General features: G+C 41.0%; 1 protein-coding gene across 4 annotated transcripts in view; it reads left to right on the top strand.

The window, feature by feature from the left end:
* The first annotated feature begins 1,119 nt into the window (after window positions 1-1,119).
* The window catches only part of LOC115154155 (leucine-rich repeats and immunoglobulin-like domains protein 2), a 19,622-nt gene continuing 8,498 nt past the window's right edge, over window positions 1,120-12,243 (top strand). For 3 of the 4 annotated variants that reach the window (XM_029700104.1, XM_029700106.1, XM_029700105.1), the window contains exon 1: window positions 1,120-1,355. In XM_029700104.1, the coding sequence (XP_029555964.1) occupies window positions 1,202-1,355 (154 nt within the window). In that variant the 5' untranslated portion in view covers window positions 1,120-1,201. Of the gene's footprint in view, window positions 1,356-10,143; window positions 10,177-12,243 lie in introns of those variants that run through there. The other variant, XM_029700108.1, reaches the window with a different exon arrangement.

Raw genomic sequence — 12,243 nt, 5'->3', positions numbered from 1 at the left:
CAGGACCTATATAATAGGTGTGTTAGAGGAAAGCCCATAACATTGTCAGACTCCAGTCACCCAAGTCCGCACGGCAAGCGGTACCGGAGTGCCAAGTCTGAGACCAAAAGGCTCCTTAACAGCTTCTACCCCCAAGCCATAAGACTGCTGAACAATTAATCAAATGGCCACCGGACTATTACATTGACCCCCCCACCCCCATTTGTTTTGTACACTGCTGCTACTCACTGTTTATTATCTATGTATAGTCACTTCACCCCTACCTACATGTACCAATTACCTCTAACCTGTATCCCTGCACACTGACTCGGTACTGGTACCCCATATCTTATTGTTATGTTATTGTGTTACTTTTTTATTATTTTTTTCTTTCGTTTATTTGGTAAATATTTTCTCAACTCGTTTTGAACTGCACTGTTGGTTAAGGGCTTGTAAGTAAGCATTTCACGGTAAGGTCTACACTTGTTCTATTCGGCGCATGTGACAAGTAAAGTTTGATTTGATTTAGATCGCTGCGCAACTCGGGAGCCCCAACGTCTCATTATGTAACAAAACAAGCAATTATAGTGTAGAGAATCATTGTACCATCTAAACGGCTGTGAAATATATTTTCCATAACCAAAAATATTGTATTTCTGCAAAAACCGAAAGCAATAGATGCAAAAACAAAACTTAAGAACGGGAAGCATAGTAATAGTGCACATAGAACATATCTACGGCTTCTTAGACTTGCTTTCAATGAGAATTAAATATCTATAACACCATTTCTATTTTAATTTGGTCAGGTCACCCAAAAAGTTACATATTACAGTTTTAACAGAGTATGACAACCAGGCAGAGCTAATTCAAGGCCACGCCTGCAACAAGCCACACCTCCAGATCCTCTAGTAGGCTGTCCCCGCTAAAATATGTTAGTGTTTTATTTTTCAATAATTTGTTATGTTAGAATTTTGCTTCCACTTTGAAATGAGTATTTTGTCTAGATCGTTGACCAAAAATGACAATTAAATCCATTTTAATCACACTTGAATAAGAAAATGTGGAAAAAGTCGAGGGGTGTGAATACATTCTGAAGGCACTGTATCGATGCTTTAAGAAGTGTGATGCGTCTTGCTGTCTTCAGAAGCCAACTCCAATCTCTCTGTGGTTTGTGGGTGGAAAAAGCACATCATGCATCTTTTTTGAGCTAGCACTTGTGTGTATGACAGTTCAACTTTTGATCGGTCTGGCAAGCTATGGCATGATGGTAAACTGGTTGATTTTTAAGAGAAATTCCACAGAAAAACTGTTATTCTCAAGATGTCCCCTCCAACTGGTTATTCTCCTATTGACCTTGTGCACCACAACAAATTCAGGTAAGTTACTTTGCTTGAAAAAATTGAGCTGCGTCTAATTTGAAAAATACAGAAGGCAGTGATTTTTGTTGATCAAATTGTTTTATGTAGATCATTATAATGGGTAAATCTCAATCATCAGCATTTGGTCCCCTTTTTCTGTCTTAAAACATTCTGCAACTCTCATCCTATCAGTCTGTCCATTTATTGGGTATTGGTGAGCATGTAATTCATTACATTGTATTTGCTTTTCTGTAATCCTTAAGAGTACTGGCGATCTGAAGAACATATAATAAAAAATCAGCATCGAAATGTTTCAGCAGTGTTTGAAAAATCAGCAGTGTTTGTCAGACCATGAGAAATTCTGAAAATCGGTCTTCTCACGAAAACGTCTATAGCATCCGAATGGTTTGGCCTACGAAGTAATCGGGGTTAGAAATGTGTCCCAAAAAAACACACATATTTCCTGAGCTTTCTTATATCTCCTAGATATATGAAAGACACTTCAGAACCTTATTCTTTATGATTCATTGTTTTACTGTCTCCTTTGCCATTTATATGTTATTAAATGCGTTTCTATAGTAGTAAAGGCCAAATGAAATATTTTATCAAATCATTTGAAATATTTTTTTTACACCTAAAGGGGTTCTAAAATGTATAAATCAATACATCAAATTGCTAAATGAGCCATGGTATGACCATCTTAAAACAATTCCATATATTAGCTTAGTAGAACTTGCCACTCAATGGCTTAGACTTTTAGAGGTTCTGCATATAAACTCTGATTCACTAGGTCTAGGATATGAGTTGAGGTTTAAACTAAATGGCACTGCATCGCTTCATACAGCATGCAAAGTATATTGGCAATTTTTTTCGTATATTTCAAGGGTTGTGTACTGTAGAGTTCAAAAGGTACTCATACACAAAGCCATGAAAAAGAAATAACCCAAGGAGGCCGAGATGCAAAAAGATTTCATTTAATCCATGCTCGAAAGAATACAACAAGTGAAAGTGCATGGAATCAATTCATTATATTATTTTTGCATCTTGCCCTCCTTGGGTTATTTATTTTCTATGGTTTTGAGTGTGAGTACCTTTTGAACTCTACAGATATTTTATTTTCTACGCACCGGCCGCATTTCATTCTAGCCTGAGCGCAAACCCTCATATTGGCTTTCTAAGGATGGTATAGCTACTACCATATTTTCTGTCTAACAAATAACCCCCCATTCCATTCACTCATTGTAGGACACAGAGTTTTTACTGGAAAAGACACAAAATCAAATTTTATTAGTCACATGCGCCGAATACAGCAGGTGTAGACCTTAGAGTGAAATGCTTACTTAGGAGTCTCTAACCAACAATGCAGTTAAAAAAAATACAGATAAGAATAAGAGATAAAAGTAACAAGTAATTAAAGAGCAGCACTGAAATAACAATAGTGAGACTATATACAGGGGGGTACCGATACAGAGTCAAAGTGTGGGGGCACTGGTTATTTGAGGTAGTATGTACATGTAGGTTGAGTTATTAAAGTGACTATGCATAGATGACAACAGAGTAGCAGTGGTGTAAAGAGGGTTGGGGGGCACTGCAAATAGTCAGTGTAGCCTTTTGATTAGGTGTTCAGGAGTCTTATGGCTTGGGGGTAGAAGCTGTTTGGAAGCCTCTTGGACCTAGACGTGGCACTCCGGTACCGCTTGCCGTGCAGTAGCAGAGAGAACAGTCTATGACTAGGGTGGCTGGAGTCTTTGACCATTTTTAGGGCCTTCCTCTGACACCGCCTGGTATAGAGGTCCTGGATGGAAGGAAGCTTGGCCCCAGTGATGTACTGGGCCGTTCGCACTACCCTCTGTAGTGCCTTGCCATCGGAGGCCGAGCAGTTGCCATACCAGGCAGTGATGCAACCAGTCAGGATGCTCTCAATGGTGCAGCTGTTGAACCTTTTGAGGATCTGAGGACCAATGCCAAATCTTTTCAGTCTCCTGAGAGGGAAAAGGTTTTGTCGTGCCCTCTTCATGACTGTCTTGGTGTGCTTGGACCATGTTAGTTTGTTGATGATGTGGACACCAAGGAACTTGACGCTCTCAACCTGCTCCACTGCAGCCCCGTCGATGAGAATGGGGGTTTGCTCAGTCCTCTTTTTCCTGTAGTCCACAATCATCTCCTTTGTCTTGATCACATTGAGGGAGAGGTTGTCCTGGCACCACACAGCCAGGTCTCTGACCTCCCAATAGGCTGTCTTGTCGTTGTCTGTGATCAGGCCTACCACTGTTGTGTCATCGGCAAATTTAATGATGGTGTTGGAGTCGTGCCAGGCTGTGCAGTCATGAGTGAACAGGGAGAACAGGAGGGGACTGAGCACGCACCCCTGAGGGGCCCCTGTGTTGAGGATCAGCGTGGCGGATGTGTTGTTACCTACCCTTACTACCTGGGGGCGGCCCGTCAGGAAGTCCAGGATCCAGTTGCAGAGGGAGGTGTTTAGTCCCAGGCTCTTTAGCTTATTGATGAGCTTTGAAGGCACTATGGTGTTGAACGCTGAGCTGTAGTCAATGAATAGCATTCTCACATAGGTGTTCCTTTTGTCCAGGTGGGAAAGGGCAGTGTGGAGTGCAATGGAGATTGTGTCATCTGTTGGGGCAGAATGCAAATTGGAGTGGGTCTGGGGTTTCTTGGATGATGGTGTTGATGTGAGCTATGACCAGACTTTCAAGGCCCTTCATGGCTACAGACGTGAGTGCTACGGGTCAGTAGTCGTTTAGCCAGGTTATCTTAGTGTTCTTGGGCACAGGGACTATGGTGGTCTGCTTAAAACATGTTGGTATTACAGACTCAGACAGGGAGAGGTTGAAGGTGTCAGTGAAGACACTTGCCAGTTAGTCAGCGCATGCTCGCAGTACACGTCCTGGTAATCCGTCTGACCCTGTGGCCTTTTGAATGTTGACCTGTTTAAAGGTCTTACTCACATCGGCTGCGGAGAGCGTGATCACACAGTCTTCCGGAACAGCTGGTGCTCTCATGCATGTTTCAGTGCTATTTGCCTCGAAGCGAGTATAGAAGTAGTTTAGCTCATCTGGTAAGCTCGTGTCACCGGGCAGCTCTTGGCTGTGCTTCTCCTTGTAGTTTGTAATGGTTTGCAAGCTCTACCACATCAGACGAGCATCAGAGCTGGTGTTGTACGATTCGATCTTAGTCCTGTATTGATGCTTTGCCTGTTTGATGGTTCGTCGGAGGACATAGCGGGATTTCTTATAAGCTTCCGGGTTAGTCACGCTCCTTGAAAGCGGCAGCTCTAGCCTTTAGCTCAGTGTGGATGCTGCCTGTAATCCATGGCTTCTGTTTGGTGTATGTACGTATGGCCACTGTGGGGATGATGTCATCGATGCACTTATTGATGAAGCCAATGACTGATGGGGTGTACTCCTCAATGGCATCAGAGGAATCATGGAATATATTCCAGTCTGTGCTAGCAAAACAGTCCTCTAGCTTAGCATCTGCTTCATCTGACCACTTTTTTATTGATCTAGTCACTGGTGCTTCCTGATTTAATTTTTGCTTGTAAGCAGGAATCAGGAGGATAGAATTATGGTCAGATTTGCCAAAAGGACGGCGGGGGAGATCTTTGTATGCGTCTCTGTGTGTGGAGTATAGGTGGTCCAGAGTTATTTTTCCTCTGGTTGCACATTTAACATGCTGATAGAAATTTGGTAAAATGGATTTTAAGTTTCCCTGCATTAAAGTCCCTGGCTACTAGGAGCGCTGCCTCTGGGTGAGCGTTTTCTTGTTTGCTTATGGCAGAATACAGCTCATTCAATGCTGTCTTAGTGCTAGCCTCTGACTGTGGTGGTATGTAATGTGCCAGCCTCTGACTCTCAGTAGGTAGTGTGGTCTACAGCTTATCATGAGATACTCTACCTAAGGTGAGCAATAGCTCGAGACTTCCTTAGATATCGTGCACCAGCCGTTGTTTACAAAAATACATAGACCGCCGCCCCTTGTCTTACCAAACGCCACTGTTCTATCTTGCCGGTACATTGTTTAACCAGCCAGCTGTATGTTGATGTTGTCGTCGTTCAGCCACGACTCCGTGAAGCATAAGATGTTACAGTTTTTAATGTCCCGTTGGTAGTTCAATCTTTAGCATAACTCGTCAATTTTATTGTCCAAAGATTGCACTTTTGCTAGCAGAATGGAGGGTAGTGGGGGCTTATTCGAGCGCCTGCGAATTCTCAGAAGGCTGCCGGACCTTCGGCCCCTCTTTCTCCACCTCCACTTCACGCACATCGGGGCCTGTTCCCGAGGAAGCAGCGTATCCTTCGCGTCAGGCTCGGCAGAGTCGTGAAAGGAAAAAGAGGATTCTGCTAGTCCTTGGTGAGTAATCACAGTCCTGATGTCTAGAAGTTATTTTCGGTCATAAGACGGTAGTGGCAACATTATGTATAAAATAAGTTACAAACAACGCAAACAAGCAAACAATAAAACACAATATTTGCTTGCACGAAAATAGGCATGAATGACCAGTTCCCGAAGGAAATTGCAGAACGGCGTAAAGTTTTGTTTCCAACTGTCAAGGAAAATAGATTGCATGGGAAACGCGTAGCTCTCGTTGTCGATAAACTGTATATTGATAACCAGTTGTTCAGAGACACAAAGACTACCCAATGGCTATTTTCAAAATTACAAAGTTCTCATGGAGGAGGCAAATAAGGAAACACACAATTCTAGCCCGGTTATGGATTGTAATAATACAACAAAAAATATAGCTTTTCTATCTATCTTCAAATATAACTAATTGGAACACTAAAGCACTAATTCAACATGGTGGAGATAAAAACTCAGTAAACAGAAGGCACAGTATGTGTTGATGGATGGTGTGGTGTGTGTTTTTTGGTGTTTGGGAAAGTGTGGCGTTGAGTGAGAAGGGAAATGGTTACATTTCCCAGAACCAATGTATTGCTGTGAGCAGGGGTTGTGAGAGAGCTTTCAATGTTGTTCGGATGAGGGATATACATTTTATAATGAGTTATACATCTTATCTATTTATTGTCCTATCATGGTGGAACAGCGTTTTAAAATAAATTATACATATAATTTATTTATTGTCCTATCATGGGGATCCCGGTGGGCTGCCCGCACCCAGGCAGTGGCAGTGCTGGCAACACTAGCTGCAGTAACCCATGGGGAGGGGGTCACACTCGGACATTCAGAGAGGGGGCATATTATTGTGGCCCTGATGGCACAAAATCAAAGGTCTGACTGCACGGAGATGCTTGGGAATATGGTCAATACGGGGGACCATGTTGTGGGTGTTTCAGGTGAAGGGAGTATACAGTGGGGAGAACAAGTATTTGATACACTGCCGATTTTGCAGGTTTTCCTACTTACAAAGCATGTAGAGGTCTGTAATATTTATCATAGTTACACTTCAACTGTGAGAGACGGAATCTAAAACAAAAATCCAGAAAATCACATTGTATGATTTTTAAGTAATTAATATGCATTTCATTGCATGACATAAGTATTTGATCACCTACCAACCAGTAAGAATTCCGGCTCTCACAGACCTGTTAGTTTTTCAATAAGAAGCCCTCCTGTTCTCCACTCATTACCTGTATTAACTGCACCTGTTTGAACTCGTTACCTGTATAAAAGACACCTGTCCACACACTCAATCAAACAGACTCCAAACTCTCCACAATGGCCAAGACCAGAGAGCTGTATAAGGACATCAGGGATAAAATTGTAGACCTGCACAAGGCTGGGATGGGCTTCAGGACAATAGGCAAGCAGCTTGGTGAGAAGGCAACAACTGTTGGCGCAATTATTAGAAAATGGAAGAAGTTCAAGATGACGGTCAATCACCCTCGGTCTGGGGCTCCATGCAAGATCTCACCTCGTGGGGCATCAATGATCATGAGGAAGGTGAGGGATCAGCCCAGAACTACACGGCAGGACCTGGTCAATGACCTGAAGAGAGCTGGGACCACAGTCTCAAAGAAAACCATTAGTAACACACTATGCCGTCATGGATTAAAATCCTGCAGCGCACGCAAGGTCCCCCTGCTCAAGCCAGCGCATGTCCAGGCCCGTCTGAAGTTTGCCAATGACCATCTGGATGATCCAGAGGAGGAATGGGAGAAGGTCATGTGGTCTGATGAGACAAAAATAGAGCTTTTTGGTCTAAACTCCACTTGCCGTGTTTGGAGGAAGAAGAAGGATGAGTACAACCCCAAGAACACCATCCCAACCGTGAAGCATGGAGGTGGAAACATCATTCTTTGGGGATGCTTTTCTGCAAAGGGGACAGGACGACTGCACCGTATTGAGGGGAGGATGGATGGGGCCATGTATCGCAAGATCTTGGCCAACAACCTCCTTCCCTCAGTAAGAGCATTGAAGATGGGTCGTGGCTGGGTCTTCCAGCATGACAACGACCTGAAACACACAGCCAGGGCAACTAAGGAGTGGCTCCGTAAGAAGCATCTCAAGGTCCTGAAGTGGCCCAGCCAGTCTCCACACCTGAACCCATTAGAAAATCTTTGGAGAGAGCTGAAAGTCCGTATTGCCCAGCGAAAGCCCCAAAACCTGAAGGATCTGGAGAAGGTCTGTATAGAGAAGTGGGCCAAAATCCCTGCTGCAGTGTGTGCAAACCTGGTCAAGAACTACAGGAAACGTATGATCTCTGTAATTGCAAACAAAGGTTTCTGTGCCAAATATTAAGTTTTGCTTTTCTGATGTATCAAATACTTATGTCATGCAATAAAATGCAAATTACTTAAAAATCATACAATGTGATTTTCTGGATTTTTATTTTAGATTCCATCTCTCACAGTTGAAGTGTACCTATGATAACAATTACAGACCTCTACATGCTTTGTAAGTAGGAAAACCTGCAAAATCAGCAGTGTATCAAATACTTGTTCTCCCCACTGTATCTGATCTCCACCATCTGAGACATGACAATGGTAAATCAAATCTCCCCATTTCTGCCCATTTCTTTTTCGATTTTTTGTTGTTGCAGTTTTACAGGCCTTCTCATACAGCTGCAACTGTATATGCATTCGTAAATCAAGACCTTTGAGTTGGGCTCTGGGATGGTGCAAATGTCGAGAATCTGAGTGTATGGTTGTTGTGGGGGAAAGGGGTTGAGTGTGTAAGAGTGTGTGTGTGTGTGTATCCCACAACTGTTGCGTTGGAGTAAAGATGTTAGGGACAATATAGGGTGATTCAAAATAATTGTTTGCTAATATAATAATTGCTTGCCATAATGTAATTTTGGTAATGGCGAGACTGGTGAGAGGTAAAAATCCTTAGCATAAATTGCCAACATTACTACAAATATCAATAGCTAATTATGGAAAATAAGAAACAGGATTTAAAAAATATATACACAGTTGAAGTCGGAAGTTTACATACACCTTAGCCAAATACATTTAAACTCAGTTTTTCACAATTCCTGACATTTAATCCTAGTAAACATTCCCTGTCTTAGGTCAGTTAGGATCACCACTTTATTTTAAAAATGTGAAATGTCAGAATAATGGTAGAGAGTGATTTATTTCAGCTTTTCTTTTTTTCATCACATTCCCAGTGGGTCAGATGTTTACATATACTCAATTAGTATTTGGTAGCATTGCCTTTAAATTGTTTAACTTGGGTCAAACATTTTGGGTGGCCTTCCACAAGCTTCCCACAATAAGTTGGGTGAATTTTGGCCGATTCCTCCTGACAGAGCTGGTGTAACTGAGTCAGGTTTGTAGGCCTCCTTGCTCGCACATGCTTTTTCAGTTCTGCCCACACATTTTCTATAGGATTGAGGTCAGGGCTTTGTGATGGCCACTCCAATACCTTGACTTTGTTGTCCTTAAGCCATTTTGCCACAACTTTGGAAGTATGCTTGGGGTCATTGTCCATTTGGAAGACCCATTTGCGACCAAGCTTTAACTTCCTGACTGATGTCTTGAGATGTTGCTTCAATATATCCACATAATTTTACTTCCTCATGATGCCATCTATTTTGTGAAGTGCACCAGTCCCTCCTGCAGCAAAGCACCCCACAATATGATGCTGCCACCCCGTGCTTTACGGTTGGGATGGTGGTCTTCAACTTGCAAGCGTCCCCCTTTTTCCTCCAAACATAACGATGGTCATTATGGCCAAACAGTTCTATTTTTGTTTCATCAGCAGATGACATTTCTCCAAAAAGTACGATCTTTGTCCCCATGTGCAGTTGGAAAACTTAGTCTGGCTTTTTGATGGCGATTTTGGAGCAGTGGCTTCTGCCTTGCTGAGGGGCCTTTCAGGTTATGTCGATATAGGACTTATTTTACTGTGGACATAGCTTCCCTGTGGCTCAGTTGGTAGAGCATGGTGTTTGCAACGCCAGCATGGTGTGTGCAACGCCAGGGTTGTGGGTTTGATTCCCACGGGGGGCCAGTACAAAACAAATTTAAAAAATGCATGAAATTAAATGTATGAAATGTATGCATTCACTACTGTAAGTCGCTCTGGATAAGAGCGTCTGCTAAATGACTAAAATGTAAATGGATATAGATTATTTTGTACCCGTTTCCTCCAGCATCTTCACAAGGTCCTTTGCTGTTGTTCTGGGATTGATTTGCACTTTTTGCACCAAAGTACGTTCATCTCTAGGAGACAGAACGTGTCTCCTTCCTGAGCGATATGATGGCTGCGTGGTCCCATGGTGTTTATACTTGCATACTATTGTTTGTACAGATGAACGTGGTACCTTCAGGCGTTTGGAAATTGCTCCCAAGGATGAACCAGACTTGTCTGCAATTTATTTTCTGAGGTCATTGGCTGATTTCTTCTGAGTTTGAAGGTAGGCCGTTAAATACATCCACAGGCACACCTCCAATTGACTCAAATTATGTAAATTTGCCTATCAGAAGCTTCTAAAGCCATTACATAATTTTCTGGAATTTTTCAAGCTGTTTAAAAGGCACAGTTAACTTAGTGTATGTAAACTTCTGACCCACTGGAATTGTGATACAGTGAAATATAAGTGAAATAATCTGTCTGTAAACAATTGTTGGAAAAATGACTTGTGTCATGCACAAAGTAGATGTCCTAACCGACTTGCCAAAACTATAGTTTGTTAACAAGAAATTTGTGGATTGGTTGAAAAACTAGTTTTAATGACTCCAACATAAGTGTATGTATGTGTGTGTGTATATATATATATATATATATATATATATATATATATATATATATATATATATATATATATATATATATATATATATATATATATATATATGTGTGTGTGTGTGTGTGTGTGTGTGTGTGTGTGTGTGTGTGTGTGTGTGTAATGGCCTAGCAGATAATAAGAAAAGATGATCAGTATTTACCTGGCTGACAGAGAAGGAATATAATATCTATTGTTTACAGGAAACCCATTCAACAATTTTAGATTAAGTTTTGTGAAAAAAGGACTGGGGGGGCAAAATATATTTCTCCCATAGGCAAAGAAATTCAAAAGGGGTGATGATATTAATTAACAGTCATTTTGATCCAAATGTGCAAATTGTCCAAACAGATCATCAAGGCAGATGGATTATTTTAAATATGTTATTGGACAATAAACAGATTTTGCTTATTAACCTATACGGTCCAAATGATGATGATCGAAGCGTCTTTGAAAATATATATAAGAATTTATCAACTCTACAAGCAACACTAGACTCTATTATTATAGTGGGGGATTTTAATACGGATTTAAATACCTATATGGACCGGAAAGGAAATCACACTACAAACTATCACCCTCAGGCACTTAAGGAAATCATGAATGTCATGGATATATTGGAATTAGTGGATATATGGAGGCTTAAATACCCTGACCTAGTAAGATATACATGGTGGAGGCTTAATCAAGCTAGTCGTCTTGACTACTTTCTTATGTCATTCTCTCTGGCACCAAAAGTTAAAATACTGTTGATAGTGGACAGAATGTGGTCGGATCATCACATAATTGGCATATATATTACTCTTACAGAATTTCTACGTGGGCGAGGATATTGGAAATTTAATCAAAGCCTACTGGATGTTAACTTGTTTAACTAGGACAGAATAATTTATAACTGACTTTTTCCGACATAACATAGGTGCAGCAGATCCCCTTATTGTATGGGACACTTTTAAATGTCCCTTTAGAGGCCATGCAATTCAGTACTCATCTATAAAACAACAGCAATTTAGATCAAAAGAGTCCATATTAACAAAGGAAATTGAAGGACCAACAGTACAGTTAGATAGCAATAAAAACTGTACCATAGAGGCACAGAATAAGTTAGAGGAAAAACAAAAAGAAATGGAGGAACTTATTCAAAAAAGATCCAGTGTAATATAATATATTATAAAAATAAAGCGAACTGGATGGAATATGGGGAAAAATGCACCAAATTCTTTTTCAATCTTCAACATAGAAATGCTACCAAAACAATGTATTGAAACTTGTTACAAATGATGGAGTCACACATGATTCCCCGAATGATATTTTGAAAGAGTAAGTAAAGTACTTTAAGAATATGTTTTCGTTTGCCTCGTACATCTCCACTAACCGAATCTAATTTTATGGATTCTCTTCCTATTAATAATGTAAAATTAACATCTGTACAGAAAGATTCATGTGAAGGCCAAATTACAGAAGAGATGCAATTAAAGCCTTTAAGGCTGGGAAAACTCCAGGGCTGGATGGCATAGCAGTGGAAGTATACCAAACTTTTGATGTACTCAGAGGACCATTATTAGCATGTTTTAACCCCTCCTATATAAATGGTAGATTATCGGACATGCAACAAGGTCTGATTTCATTATTACTGAAACAGGATCCAAGTGGTACATATAAAGATCCAGTCCATTTAAAAAATTGGAGGCCTCTTAC

The sequence above is a fragment of the Salmo trutta genome, chromosome 19 (assembly GCF_901001165.1).
Source record: "Salmo trutta chromosome 19, fSalTru1.1, whole genome shotgun sequence".
NCBI classification, from domain to species: domain Eukaryota; kingdom Metazoa; phylum Chordata; class Actinopteri; order Salmoniformes; family Salmonidae; genus Salmo; species Salmo trutta.
Note: the sequence above shows the minus strand (reverse complement) of the source record. Positions and strands in the feature narration are given on the sequence as shown.